At 43.4% G+C, this 15,669-nt stretch overlaps 1 protein-coding gene across 1 annotated transcript in view; it reads left to right on the top strand.

The window, feature by feature from the left end:
• The window catches only part of WSCD2 (WSC domain containing 2), a 1,121,035-nt gene extending 1,112,090 nt beyond the window's left edge, over positions 1–8,945 (top strand). Inside the window, exon 10 of the mRNA XM_078667416.1 lies at positions 8,241–8,945. Within this exon, the coding sequence (XP_078523542.1) occupies positions 8,241–8,593 (353 nt within the window). The 3' untranslated portion in view covers positions 8,594–8,945. The remainder of the gene's footprint in view (positions 1–8,240) is intronic.
• The last annotated feature ends 6,724 nt before the right edge of the window (positions 8,946–15,669 follow it).

Raw genomic sequence — 15,669 nt, 5'->3', positions numbered from 1 at the left:
CTTATTATCAAACAATTAGATTCAAATCCATCTGACTAGCACATAAAATATTCAGTGGTGATGCAACCAGGCAAGGGATCAAAGGTGCTCACTTGCCAGAAGGGTCAATTGGAAGCAAATGGAGGCTGAGACAAGGACACTGGCCTCTTTCCTTTAGTGCTATTCATTTGATCTTTTAACATTTCTACTAATAAACCATGAAATTCCCCTTCGAACTTGAGTCTAATGTGACCTGCTTCTATATTCTTCACAGTAGTTCACCAGAAGAGCCAATTTGCACCTCCTGATTTTATCAACCTCTTTGAAAATGCATTGTTCTGGAAATCTTGTGTAACATAACCATTCAAGTTAACTCGCAAATAACAGGTGAACAGTAATCTTAGGAGTGATTCTTTCTTCTAACTTAAAAACCCTGGTTGAAAAATAAAGATACTTTGACTTGGAACACACCAGCAGATGAAATTTACTACTGCCACATAAAAAAACTATCTCCCACCATGACAGCTTTTAAGAAAGTACCTCAAAGTGGTAATGGGACAAAATCCACTCACACATCTTTAAAATTGGAATTAGCATAATTGCTGTTCTTTTTACCCTAATAGTCGGTGATTGAAAAGACAGGATTTTTTCTTAGCTCCCTAATCATAATGAAAACCACTAGAACATATTATCTGCCCACATTAACATTCCATAAAGGGCGTTATGAATATGCATATCTATGTAAATCTTTTCTCTATATATGTAGCCTGTTTTCATGTATTCCCATCTTTTAATTTAATACATCATAGTTGAAAGATATTTTCGGCTGTGCGCTTGTGCATATAAAACCTCAAGGAATAGGGGCCTTATGTTCTATTCAAATAAAAAATTCTAAATTCCAACTAATAATGACTCACAATTTCAAATTTCTTATTCAGAATGTACCACAATCGATTTGGGAAAAGTGGTTCCAATGTGAGCACTAAGTTCTACTGAATGCATTGGTTTTGCAAACTAAACTATTTCTTAATTGGTCAGATCACAAAATATAGAATTTCAGTGGATAGAATTTGACCTACCTTTTCAATCAGAGGAATGGTGGCCGGCTGGGATCAACAGACCACCATAACTGTCATTGCTTTTAATTAGAGTCAATCATTTTTATTATGCGGGAAGAAAATATGGTACACAGCCCAGCTGCCTACATCAACTTGCCGGCAGGCCGTAATTTCAGTTTAGCGACAAGCGACACAGCGTCTGGGCCTACATCCCGGAGGACGACCCCGCGTAATACTATGAACCTGAGAAGGAGCCCCGCCTGTGCTATGACCAGCACCTTATTTCAGAGAATGGAAAAGTAAACACCCTCCCCCATTCCTCCTCCCACCCCTTAAACCTACCCCCTCCCCGTCCCACCCCGCTCCGCATCAGCTTCTAACAATACAATTTGCTACTAGGAATCCAGCAGCTCTACAAGGGAGGATTCAACCCACTGGCTTAACCATTTCCGACTCTAAGGGAATGAGTTGTAGGATCTGTAGTTACTTCGGGCAAGTTACTTCTCGTAGGTCCTTGGACAGGAGGTGCAAGAACAGGCCCCACAATTTAGCATATTCCGATCTCTTCCCATCCATACCCATCGAGAGTCTTTCCATCGCTAAAATGTGCCTTTGGAACCAATCTCGGGGATCAGGTACCGTCGGGGAACCCCAGTTCGCCAGGAGCGCCTGCCTCGCCGCTAACAGCGCCAGCCCAATCTGCCTACCTTTCAGTGAGCGCAGGGGGAAGAACTTAGGATGGGGAAGCCCCAACAGAGTATTCTCCTGCAGCCAAGGGAATGTAATCTGAAACGCCTCATCCAGCTTGTCCAAGATCGTGGTCCAATACCTCCCCAACTTTGGGCAGTACCATAACAAATGCGCCAATGTCCCTGTTAGCCCACACCCCCACCAGCAGAGACCTGATTTGGTGGCATCTCATGCTCTAACGCGCGCCGGGGTGTAGTACCAATAGGCCGCTACCTTGTAGGCTGATTCGGCACCTGCAGTGTTAGAGGCCATGTGCTGTGTGCGGTAAAACACGTTCTCCCACTCTTTTTTCGACAACGGACGTCCCAGCTCCGTTTCCCATCGGACCTGCGCAGGCGTGCGTTGTCTCCTAGGATGACTCAAAATCATAGCATACAGCTCCGAGATGAGTCTCCGATCGTCTTTCTTGCAGACCAGCCATTTTTCAAACGCCGTCAGCGGCCGGGACATGGAGGCAACGTTAGCAGGTTGGGTAATCCAATGCGCCACTTGCGAGTAATGAAAAGCATCCGCCAGTGGCAATTGGAAGTACTCCGTACGCAGCCGCGGGAACTTGATCGCGGGAACTTGATCAAACCGTCTAGGTCAAAGAGGGAACTCACCCTCTTACAGCCTTCCTCTCTCCAGCGATGGAAGACCGGGGACGTGCGGCCCGGTGGAAAGTCCGGGTTGTCAACAATAGGGGTCATCGGGGAAGGGAACGTAGTCCACCATTTGCGTTGTGCTAGCTGGTCCCATGCTTTGAGGGTCGGGCCGTCACCGGTGAAGAGTAGAGGCCCCAGGCTCTGTGGTTGCGCGGCAAACACAGCTCTCGCCAGATATTGCAGCCCGCCACAGTCTGGTCCATAAAGTTCCAGTGCTTACTCGACATGGGCCTGTTCCATTCGACTATGTATCTCAGGTTGGATGCCTGGAAGTAGGCTGACAGCAGGGAGAAACCGAGTCCCCCAGCTGCCTCCGGAGTGACCGCTATGGACAATGCCTGTCGCGTCCGCTTGTTGTCCCAGTAGAACTTATTAAGGAGCCCCTGCAGCTTACGCAGGGTGCCTTGCGGCGGGGTCAATGGCAGCATTTGAAACAAGTACAGTATGCGGGGGGGACAGTCATTTTCAGAGCTGCTAGTCTCCCATACCAGGCTAGCTTGAGCCGGGACCAATCCGAGAAAGCCTTGGAAACCTGCTCAACCAACATCTTATAGTTCAGGGACACTGTTTTAGTAATGGAAGGTGCTAAACGGACACCCAGATACGGGATATCGGATTGCGCCCACTGGAACTCAAAGTCCTGCTTCAGGTCCTTGGACGTTTGCCTCAGGGATGGAAAGGTTGAGGATATGTGATTTGGTGAAATTGACCTTGAAACCTGCCACTTTCTGAAACTCCGCCAATTCTTTCGAAAGGTTCCGCAAGGAGGGAGTGAGGGTGTGTGAGTGCGAGAATGACATTGTCCGCATACAGACTGATCTTATCCGTATCCTCCCCAAACTTGATCCCGGATATGTCTATATTAGACCGAATGCGCTGAGCAAAGGGCTCCATATAGAGCGCAAAGAGCAACAGGGATAGAGGGCACCCCTGTCCCGTTCCCCTTGTAATAGGGAAAAGAGCAGACCTGCAGCCGTTGACATGCACCGCCGCCTTGGGGGCTGCATAAAGACACCGAAACCACCATATGAAGTTATCCCCCATCCCGAATGCATTCAACACGGCAAACAAGTAGTCCCAATCTACACGGTCAAAGGCTTTCTCCGCGTTTATGGAGAGCAGGAAAGCCTGCGTCCGAGAGCGATGGACTAAGTCCATGAGGTGGAATAAATCCTGCTTGATCGGGTTCGATGATCCCGTCCATCAAGGGGCTAAGCCTAGCTTCCAGTACCCTCACAAACAGCTTGGCGTCAATGTTGAGCAGCGAGATTGGCCTATATGATCCGCACTCTTTGGGGTCCTTCCCGGGTTTAGAATGACCGTGATGGCCATCTCTGCCATGGACGGAGCCACCGCCCCTGTGTCAAGAAAATAATTAAAAGGCGGGTTAAGAGCGGAGCCAGCTCCCTACAGAAAGTTTTGTAAAAGATTGCAGAAAAGCCATATGGCCCAGGTGATTTTGCCACCTTCAGTTTTGCAATGGCTGAGATGCATTTTCTCAATGCGGATTGGAAAATCCAGGGCCTCCACTGACCCCCGCAGGTGAGGCGTAACGTTACACGACTCAAGATAGTCCGCCAGTCCCGTAGAGGACACTCCCTCTTTGTGAAAAAGGGTCTGATAGAACTGGCGAAAAGTGTCTACAATGGCGGAATCTGTGGTATCCGAACTGTGTGGATAGTGGTCAGCTGAGAGCGTGCCCGCAACCTGTGAGCCAACATCCGCCCGCTTTATCTCCACAGAGATAGAACTTGTGCCGTAGACGTAGTAAGGAATGCATAGCTCTATCCATGTCCAGGTGCTCAACATACGCCGCTTCGTCTCCAACTCCCGCCAAATCCTCGGCGCCCCAGTCGTCTTATGAATCGCCTCTAGGCCGCTAATTTCCCTCTCCAACTCCGCTCTTTTCTCCTTACGCAAACAGGAGTATGTCGCTGCAATCGCTATAAATTTGCCCCTTGCTACTAATTTCAGGACCTCCCAGATCGATATGAGAGGTGTGTCTCCCACCTCATTCTATGCAAGGTAATGAACTCTGGTCTCTCGGATCTTCGCCAACACCGATTCCGAGTGTAGCAGAGAATCGCGAAGGCGCCAGCCCACCGATGGCGGCCTAGCACCGCTAGAAGTGAGGACTACTGAAATAAGCGCATGATCCGATAGGGAACGCGGCCCAATGTCTGCTGCTGACAAATGAGGCATAAGGGAGGACATGGCCAGGAAGTGAACTAAGCGCGTGTAGGTCTTATGGGCATCCGAATAGTAGGTGTAGTTGCGCTTCTGGGGGTGTTGAACGAGCCATATATTATGCAACCCTCCCTCCAACAGCCATTGCTTCCCTCCCTGTCATATTGCTCCTATCTTCAGCTCCCTACTCTGCATAACGATAAGTGAGGCAGACCTTCTTTGCACACTCCTATACTGAAACCCCTAAAGGACCACATTGTCCCAACCGCCCCCGGACCCCTGCCTAGTTCCCCCCCAGCTGAAGCGGAGCCCCCAGAGCACCCGCATACCCCCAACTCCCTTCCCCCACCCCCAACCCCACACGTGTAAACCCCAACAAGACAAGATTCAACAGTTATAGAAGAAAGAAGCAAACAACAGTCCATTAGACAGGCCCCAAGAGCTGGGGAACATGGAGCCAACTTTCTAATTAACCAATTCCTGATACAGGACTCATCTCCCTCCATGGACATAAAAGAGTCAACAGTCTGTACCAAGTAGATAGTTTGCCCGGCGCCAGCTACTGGCCCAATTAGTGCAGAGCTCAGGTCCCTCTCCTCCGGTGTCCCCTGCCGCCTCCGTCACCAGGGCCACCGAAGCGACCGCTGCCCCTCTCTCGAGCCGGCTTGTTGATAGGTCAGGCTTTGTGGCAGGTGCAGGCTTGCCAAACCGTTGCCACTCTGCTGATCGCCGACGCTGTCTGCTGGAAGACTTGGCTTCTCCCGACGAGGGAACGGTCCGTTCCAAGCCCAAGAGGTCGAGGGCCGACTCCAGGGAGCGGACCTGAATCAGCTTTCCATTAAACTTAAAGATTAGCCTGAATGGGTGCCCCCATGAGTAGGGAATACCTTGCTCTCTCAGGTAGTTAGTGACGGGTTTGAACTCCCTTCTTTTGACAAGCGTGGAGGCCGCTAGATCTTAAAAAAGTGCAGGGTGGTGCTCGTGGAATTGGAGGGGGTTGAGGTCACGTGCTTTCCGCAGAATCCGTTCCTTGATCTTCACATCATGCACACACACTAAGATGTCAGGAGGGGGGGCCTTGGGTCCCCTTGGCAGACCCACCCGGTGAACCCGGTCCAGTTGAATATCCTACAGGTCTTCCTCATCCAGGATCTGACGAAAAAGGGCTCCCACGTACTCTCGTAGATCCGCCCCCTCGCCTTTCCTAGGGAACAGCCCGAATCCGGATATTATTGTGGCAAGATCTGTTCTCTAAGTCCTCAGCATGCGCCTGGAGGTCCAAGTTTTGCTCTGTCAGGTGAATCACATCCTGCTGGAGTTGATGTACGTCTTCTGCCGTCCCCAAATCATGCTCCTCTAGTGTTGCCACCCGCTCACCCACCATCGTCCACATCGCGCTGCACCTCTCGTAGATCAGATGCCAACTGAGAGCGTAACTCCGAGATATCTTCTTTGATGGCTGAAAACAACTCCATCATGAAGGCTTTGGTGACCGGTGCGTCGATGTCATCAGGACGCGGGGACTTATCAGCAGCCTGCTGGGCGGACTGTCCTGTTATTTTCTGAGGCGTGTCTTTCGAGGGCTTACCTTTCCTATTCTTGGCCGCCGACATCATGACCCCGGCTGGAATCTGTGCCTAAGCAGGTAGGCCTGTGCACGCAGCGCTGTCACTGAGCCGGGTCCCGGTCTGGCCACTTTACTGTTGGTTAGAGGTGTGCCGCGTTTGGGAAGCCTGTTGCCCCAGGGTTTAGAGATGGGCTGCAAGGGTGAAGTCTACTGCTCCAGAGGCCAGAGGCGGGCCACGCGGGCCAAGCTGGTTGTACTGGTGTCGAGAGGCAGACCACGTTAAGGAAGCTTGCTGTGGTGGGGCGCAGAGGTGGGCTGTGCGGGAGGAGCTGACTGAGCTGTGTTCTAGCGGACGAAGGCTTCTCTGCCGCAAGCTCTGAGGATCACTGCCGCCGACGGGGCCTCCCCACTTCACTCCAGTCCGCTCCGCAAGGTGCCCACCCCACTGCCAGGCCTCCCCGCCGATATGCGGCCGAACGGTACAGAACCAGCTGCGCCTGCTCCAGCGCCCCGGGGGATAGGGAACAGGGACGCGCACCCCCGATCAGGTCTGCTCGCTGCTTAGGCACCTCAGTCCACTGGGCTCCAAGGCAGAGTCTCGTGGCCCCTCTAGGCCTGACACCCAGGCCTCGGTAGTTCTCGCTCCTGCTGCAGGGCTTCACCATCTGTCGTTATGCAGACTGAACCGCCGGCTCCCACCGGGGGCCACCCCGCACTCCTCACCTCGGACCCGCCATCAAGGACGTCCACTTCTGCCAACTCCGTCCGAGCCGCGGCGCCGCGCGGGAGCACTCGCCCGCCCTGTAGGGGTCTCAACCGCCGTGGCCGCTCAGGACTTCCAGGCTGTCCGCTCTCATTGCTCCTGGCCCAAGCTCTGCCGGCCAACCTCGCCAGTGACGGTCCCAAGCCTGTTGCGGACGCCCGCCAATTGCACAGCCCCAGCCGCGGGCCGTACTCCACACCTCAGCCCGCTGTCACGCCAAACTGCTATGGGAGGGCCTGCCGCTCTCTTGTCCGCCTCGTGCGTCGTCCGGCTCTGCGCCTGTCAGGGCCGCACAAGTATGCGCTGGCCACCAGCCACCTTTTCCACCAAATAGCCGCTCCAGGTACACCAGAGCACTGCCGCTTGCCTTCACTTGCCTTGATGGGCACTTTCAGGGGTGATATTCAAAGCTAAATGTCGGAAGGCGCCGGAGGGACTGAAATGCACGTCCTACTCCGCTGCCATCTTGGCCACACCCCCCATTGCTTTTAATTAAAGCATTGTTTTTCTTTTTGAAATGCAGCCTGCTTTCCTTAAAAGAAAATGGGATGCATTTAAAAAAATAAAAAGTTACACAAAGCTTTTTTAGGAATAGGAAATTGTCCCATGGACTACTGCCTGCTCCTAAGAAAAGGGTTTGGGGACCCCTTTATGTTTAAAAATGACTTTCCCCCTCTTTTGAGGTGGTGGTAAATATTATTATTTTATGACTAGATGAGGGTCTCATAATATTAATACAGACCATTAGGAATCAGTATTTTGAAGGGACGCTCCTGACACGCCCCTTTCAAACAGCAGTTCTTAATGATTTTACAAAACCATTTAATGATTCTGTAAAACCTTTCTAAATGGGTTCAGTGTATTTAGAAATAGGATTTAGCATTTGCAAACCCTCTGATTTACGGAACCAGATGATTAACAAATGCTAAATCCCTTTGTACATGAGGCCCATTGGTATAAAAATGTTAATCTACTGCAGAGCTTATTTGTGAAAAAGTACATTTTCCATATGTGCATCATTATAGAAGAGTGTAAAGTGCACTGCAGAAATTAATTGTAGACAAGCTGCTCCTCTTGAAATCTTAAATTGTTTTAGTTGGAGCTCTTCTCTCTTATAAATCACTCAACAAACCAGTGTAATGAGGAAAAACCATACTAGGTTGATAAAAATCACAAATGAATAACGATTTCATCAGCCAGGGATGCATATGGCTTATACTTTTTTTGTTGTTTTTCGTTTTAGCAATGTATCACAATTTCCGTTACTCACAATTGTCCTTTTTCTTTTCTAGAATGGCCTGAATTTGTCAACAACTATGCACCTTGGTGGGCAACTCACACCATTGACTGGCTGAAATATGGAAAGAATGTCCTTGTGGTACACTTTGAGGAACTAAAACAGGACCTTTTTGTTCAACTGAAGAGAATGGTGAGCCTTTTAGGGATCCCCATTGTACAGGACAGACTTCTCTGTGTGGAAGGTCAAAAGGATGGCAACTTCAAGCGCTCCGGACTAAGAAAGTTAGAGTATGATCCATACACACCAGAAATGAGAACAATGATCAATACGCTAATTAAGACTGTTGACGCTGCACTGAAAGTCAGAAACCTTTCAGGAGTTCCAGATGATTATTATCCAAGATGATGATTTGTTGGGCCACAGACAATGACCTTATTGCTTGGTTTTCCCAGCCAGTGACTACATTCACCCAGTGGGTGGTACTTGGTGGCTCATATGCTGCTAATAGCTGTTTATGAATTACATGCATGAAATGACCACCACACATTGCTGGGCAAAAACCTTGTCAAATCTCATACAATGCACATTTGAACTCATGTTGGGGGAAGTTAAATTGAAACTGGTTCTGCAATGTGAGCATATGGGGGTATACTTTTTTCTGTTTCCTGTTTAGTATCTTGATAATGTCCTGCTCTTTCCATTTTGCAAGCTAACAACATTGCAATAAATATTTACAAATTGTGAATTGAAGAAAAAACCTATTTTTTTCTCTAAGAACAATTTAAAATAGATGGGACCATTCAAAAGTAAGTACATGAGTGGCTTTAATGTTATTTTGCTAAGGTTCTCATCTGTTCTTTTTGTGACTTTTTAATAGAAGACTAATAGTAAAATAATTTCACATTTTTCTTCCTTTCATGTGAGTTTTCTTTAAAGATTACTTGGCCCAGTAGAACTTTTCATAACTCATGTCTTACCTTTGACATTATTAATGAATCAATATCTTTCTATTCTAAACAAGCATAATGGCCAAAAAAGCATGAATGGTTTTAGTTCTAAAAATAAATTTATAGTACATTAGCTTCATAATTAGGTACTTTAAAGCTATTCCACAGTATCCCCAAATACAGCACAGCCAACTAAATCATCTAATTCTCTGTCATAAATGAGACTGAGGGATGTCTGTATCAACTAAAGCAATGCACATAGTTTATTTTTCCCCATCAAAGATGGATGCTGCTACCAAATAAATTGGGTATGGTCAAATGATACATATATGTAAGTTTTAAGACAGTAACTCGAACGAAATTAGACATGATGAAGGATTTTCTCCCAAAGTATGTAGAGGAAACGTAAAGAAAGATAATTTTTTAAAGCATATAACTGACTGACCACACAAGTGTAAATGATGGCAAAATGCTCAAAACTAGAGTAAGTGTTTGGTCTAATGGTGCAAGAAGTATGATTTCCTTGATGGCCAGTTAACATCTTGCACATTTATTAGTTAAAAAAAATAGGAAATTGTACATTTGACCTCATTGTATTTATAAAAAGGTAATATTTTTAATAATTCAAATACGTTTTATATTTGTAATAACATAGCCATATATGGAAAATGTAGAAATGTCTTCAAGCTAAATCATATATGAAGATTCAAGTTTGTTATTATTGGCGAATATTAATTACGGACCAACTAGACAATGTTATTCGACTGCACAGATTAAAATTAAAGATTGATGTTATAATTAAGAGAAGCTTACTTGCTTGATGTTGTTTGGATCTTAATTTAGTAGCATATACCTAGATAAAATTTGAACAGGTTTTTCATTTTCAATTTAATATTCCAGTGGCCAAAAAGTACCCAACACTATTGATATTTCTAAATCTATGACTTCTTGGTAGATTATGTATGACAAATCTAGTGAAAACAAATGTCAGTATTTTGATTTGTATTTCATGAAATAGCCAAGTTATAAACACAGACTGTTGACTGAAACTTTCAATAAAATTGGCAGAAAGAAACAATTTCTATTAGGACTGTACTTATTTGCTATAAATCAAACACATTTCAAAACATGCAAGCATAAAACTTGCTTTAAACAAATGAACAAAATAGCACATAAAAACAAGAGAAGAAATGTCCTATTCTCAACCATCTTAGGGACTTTTACTTGAATTACAGAATTCCCTCTGTAGGGAGGACCATACAAAGCATGGATTTACCAGACAATTATAAATCTGCAAATACAAACAAAATATACTCCAAAAGAAGCAAAAGAGGTTATCATTTAGCTACATGGATATTACACATCTACTTCCAATTTGAGCTACCATTCTACTTTGCTTTCAGTATGTCAGGAAAAAATGTGAAGACATTTTGCTGTTATTCAGGCCTACAACCTGTACCGATGTATGAATTCTGATCATGTTTTACATTCATATTAACTAACAAGAGGAAATTACAAGGGTATAGATTAGAGCAGATGTTTTCATTGAGTCAGACATTGTTTGGTTTTCTGTTATGTATCAATGGCATATATGTTGGAAATGCTTAAACATGACTGCCACCATCTTTATCTTTTACTTATACATGCAAGCCTACATTGAGAAGGAAGTTTCTAAAGTGAACTATGACATGATTTTTTTTTTTTTACTGTTCAGAAATGAGATGATTAGATTGTATTTCTTGTGTGGCTTAGAATGTTAGTATATCTAAACAACAATGTCTGCATAAAAGTGGACACATTTTCAATTCATGTACAGAAATTCATGTATGGTCCAAAGTTGCATAATGTACTCTCAATTTTTGATAACCAGATTTACTACAAGCTCATAATTACCTGGGTTACATTGGACAAAACAACCTGGTTATATGTCAGAATATTGTTAGCAAAAGTATCACCTTACAGAAATATTGTGTCTCATATTGCATTTACAAAAATATCATGCCATTCTACTATTATTGTAAAAGGGGTAATATTTTACTGAAAAATATACCTCAATATTTTTGTCACACAGGTTTTTGGTTACATTATGAAATTCTGGTAACATGCCACAAACCTATGCAGAGCATAGTCATGTATTGTAGGAATCAGTGATTAAGTGTATATTAAAGTGGAAGTGGGTAATGCAATATATATTTGAAACACAGCGAACATTTACTACTGGAAATATTAGTCACAGAAATCTTTTATGAAAACTCCTGAATGTGTTTTTGAAACACTATCATTAGCGGATACTAATACATCTTTTCTTATATTCATGATGATCACAAATGGGAAACATCCTTTACGACGCAACTTTTACCACGCAGTGCCTTTACAACGCAGGTTTTTCAACGCAAGTCATCACAACAAATTGCACTGGGGGCGCTCTAGGATAGGTAATAGTTTAATATACTATCCAACACCTTCCCTACTATCCACGGGGACTGGAGTTGGAATAGAAAATTAAACTATTCACTATCCAGCACCCCCCAACGCAAGTCGTTGTAACGACTTGCGTTGAAAAACCTGCATTGTAAAGGCATGCGTAGTAAAAGCATGTGTTGTAACAACGTACATCCTCACACATAGCTAGAGTGGAAAGAGATTACTGCGTATGCATTCTTGAGACAGAGGAGCATAGTATTGCTGCAACCTTCTGCACAACTAAGCATGAACACAGGAAACAATTAATGGATGAACATTTCACCTATACCACTTATAGAATTCTCTCTTGAACGGTTCTTTGCTCTGAGTATTTTTACCTTCCATTAGGAGTATCATGGACACAATACATGTATTGCGTTTATAATTAGCTCATTTTAAACAATAAGCAGACTTTGTTGGCTGAGGAGCCAACGAGAGTAGCCCTGAAAAGATCTGAAGAGCAATACAGAAGACATTGATCACTTTGTGTGAACAGACGGTGGAAAATCCACCAGCCTTGCATAAGAGGATGAATACCTGTTCTTAACCTTTGTCCCCAAACACCTTCTATTTGCATTTCAGTGACCAGGTACATGTTATGGAATCTTGTAGAACATCAACAAGGCTCTTAATGGTCTGCTTACCTTTTTTGCTTGCCACAGCCATCCTGACCAAAATGACCAGTAATAGCAATGTCAGTGCCAGTGGTACCAAACAGTGATGCAGGTTTATTAGCCTAGGTCTGGTTACCCCTAATTTACATCCACCTCTACATCCCATTATATTTGTTCACCTTATTTGGTGACTACACAAATAGAGAAGATAAGAGTCAATTACCTTAAAAAACTGATTTTCATAGCAAGGTACCTTGAGCACAGAATCAAACCTCCTTAGAGCTCACCTTAGCATAACTTGAAGCCTTATAGGCAACCAAAGAACCTCTTCTTAATTGGATTCTTACAGCACTGGCATCCCACATCATGATTACACAATTATTCTCCTTACTTTACTGTTCAATCACCAATCTCCCCCCTAGTAAAGATATACCAAGTTAATATTATGATGATGACATCCTTATGATTATTGGACCATTTCCGAGGTTTTCGGTGAAGTGTTGGTGTTTATCCTATGCATTGAACACTTCAACTTGTTCTTTGCCGAATAGCTTTAGCTTGATAGTTCATCTGTATGAGAGCCCTTTGTATATTTTTTTTTATTGATCGTCTGGTACTATAATTGTGCATAGCTCTTGAGTCACCTCGTTCTTCTACAGTTATTTTGTTGGCTTCATGATTTATTATTCCTAACATTATTTTCCAAATAACATCATCTTAATTAATGATGATTCTTTGGCATAAAATGTTTAGTTTCCCTCCCTGTTAGCAGTATGCAATTAAAAAGCAATGTGAGATAAGACAATTCTCCACCACAATTGCCTTGTAATCTGCAGTTGTAAATCTCACTGAAGAGATTGAAAGTGATTGATAAAAGGAATGGCTTGCTTTGTAAATTTGTGAACACCACACATTTGTGAGCATTCCCAAACTCTGGCCTGACCTCTTTTCAACCTGGAAATAGTCAGAGATTTGCTCTCCTTCCAGGAAGTGGAGGGGAAGAGATTCAATCCAGATCTGCTGGGGTATAGAGAAATAACTTTCTCCACTGGGAAAAATATTGTATCCACAGAGTAAGAGAAAAAAAGTAAAAATGCACATTTGTACAGGGGGCTCCATTACCCGGTCCTTTACCATGCTGTATAAAAGCATGCACAGAGGGAAAAGGATCAAGTTGGAGCTGCCACTTGACATTGACATTAGTAGTCATGGAAACCTATGGCTGTCATATTTTTCCAGAAGTACTCGTGGGTTGTTTATGAAAAGGAAAAAGTTGTAAATCTGCACACATGTAAAGTCATAGTTCTATTAGTGTAGATGTAACACTTTCTTCATGATTAGGCCCCACTCTGTTTACTTGAATTATGATATCCAAACAGGAATGATTGTGATCTGATGTCTTTGACATGCAATACTTATTGTGTGAATCTATAACTATAACAACATTGTTACAAAACAGTAAGATTCCAGGCAATTCAACTTACAAGATCCTCCTGGGGCTACAGTATATGTAGTTCATACTTGATGCTGGAGTGTGTTTAATAACCAAATCTACTTTTTTTTTTTTGCAGTTTTATATAGCGCGAACTGGAACCGAACCGAATCAGTTATCAGAGCGCTTTACATAGCACCAGTTACGTTACATGAGGACACACTTTCATTTTAGGCACGGGGAGATTAAGTGATTTGCCCAGAATCACAGGGGGTTTTTGGCGTCGTTACCGAGACTCGAACCCAGATCCCCAGGTCCGAGGTCGAGCGCCTTAGCCGTTAGGCCAACCCCTCTCACTTCCACCTCGAGGTATTTTTTCATATAACATTCTCCTTCCATCCAAACAAAATTTCGTAATATGTCACTCAAGCCCCTAATTCGACAATTAACCAAAAGTTCCATCACAAGAAACCCAAAATCTTTTCAAGCAGTTATTTGGTGCAGAGGTCACATGGTGAGTTATAATGCTTTTAAGATTGTGCAATGTAACCTGAAAGAACACATATCAACCACACTGCACATCTGCATTATGTTTGTTTCTAAATGAATAGTTCAAACCTATGCATATGCATGCTATTCCCGTTATTCAATTCTAATAGATTTACTTCCACATTCAGTTATTTAAAACAACATTACAAATTAAATTAATGCATTTAAGTAAATACTTCAATGTCCTTAATCTGGCTTATGTGGAATTCCTTCATGGTTCTTTCTTGGGTGTTTAATTTATATGGCCTGAGGTGTTATTTAGCATAATTTTGCAAATTCACAAGGTTGGGCTACACAATGGCTCTTTCTTTTTACAGAGGGATCATTGCTGGTTTGCAGCAGATACATTGTTTATGTTTTATCTATTTCATACAAATTAGTATAAGGTTTTAAATAGATTGACATATATGGCACTAAATAGACATTTTGTTTGATGAGCCATTGGTGATTTGCCGATTGGGGTACTTATTAGACGATTTAAAGTAAGCCCTGTGTGGAAATCTATTTAACTATTGAACTATTTAGTGTCACAAAAAATTCAAAACCAAAGCCTTTCTATTTTTTAGTGCCCTTTATTACACAGTCTCAATTTTTAAATGCCAACTAACACTTACAGAACAATATCTATTCCTAACGCAGTACAGGGATGTTCCTACTCATACAGCACCCACGTGTCCAGAACCAGGAGGTGCAATATTTTGCTGTGTTACAAATGACTGCACTATTCTGATTTGCCAACTGAAGAAAGGATAAGTAGCCAAAAGATCTGTGTTTCTGCACATGCAAATCCTACATTCTCAGCCATTTTTCAGGGGCGTACTCTAGCAGATTATACCTGCTGAATATTTAATTTGAAAACTGAGGGGTGCGGTAATGCTGCGTACAGAATGATCCCACACCTGACTGTTTAAGATTTGGTGATGAATCAGGAGATCTGAGTAGCTCAGAATAAGGGCCTTATAAGTTCTTGGTCATTGGCTAAACCCCTCATATTTAGCAGACATTCAGTTCTCTAGTTGGATGTAAAGGAAACAGCAAAGGTAGGTTGGCTGATAAGGTGGCTGGTAGGTTGGCCGTTCCCTAAAGTTGCATACATTGGCTTGTGTTTGTTGGAAGAACATTTATAGAATTTAACTATACATTTGAGTAAAAGTAAAAAAGAAAAAAAACAAATTGTACTTAAATATGTAATATATTTTTATAGTGTGTAAGAGAAACCAAATAAGAGAAATGGAACAGTAATGCACTGGGAATCTATTATTTTCCTAATTAATAAATCCTTTCCTGCACAGGATATGTGTACAAATGTATTTATATTATCCCAGATGAGGTCAAATCTTAAACTGTACTTTGTAAGCAAAAACTGCAATGTATGAAAATCATTACTGTCAATCATATATTAAACATGCCTCGAATCAAATACCTGTTAGGTTGTAACCAACAGGATTCCACTTTGTTAATTTGGCAAATTGCTTT

The sequence above is a fragment of the Lissotriton helveticus genome, chromosome 11 (genome assembly GCF_964261635.1).
Source record: "Lissotriton helveticus chromosome 11, aLisHel1.1, whole genome shotgun sequence".
Classification (NCBI taxonomy): Eukaryota; Metazoa; Chordata; class Amphibia; order Caudata; family Salamandridae; genus Lissotriton; species Lissotriton helveticus.
Note: the sequence above shows the minus strand (reverse complement) of the source record. Positions and strands in the feature narration are given on the sequence as shown.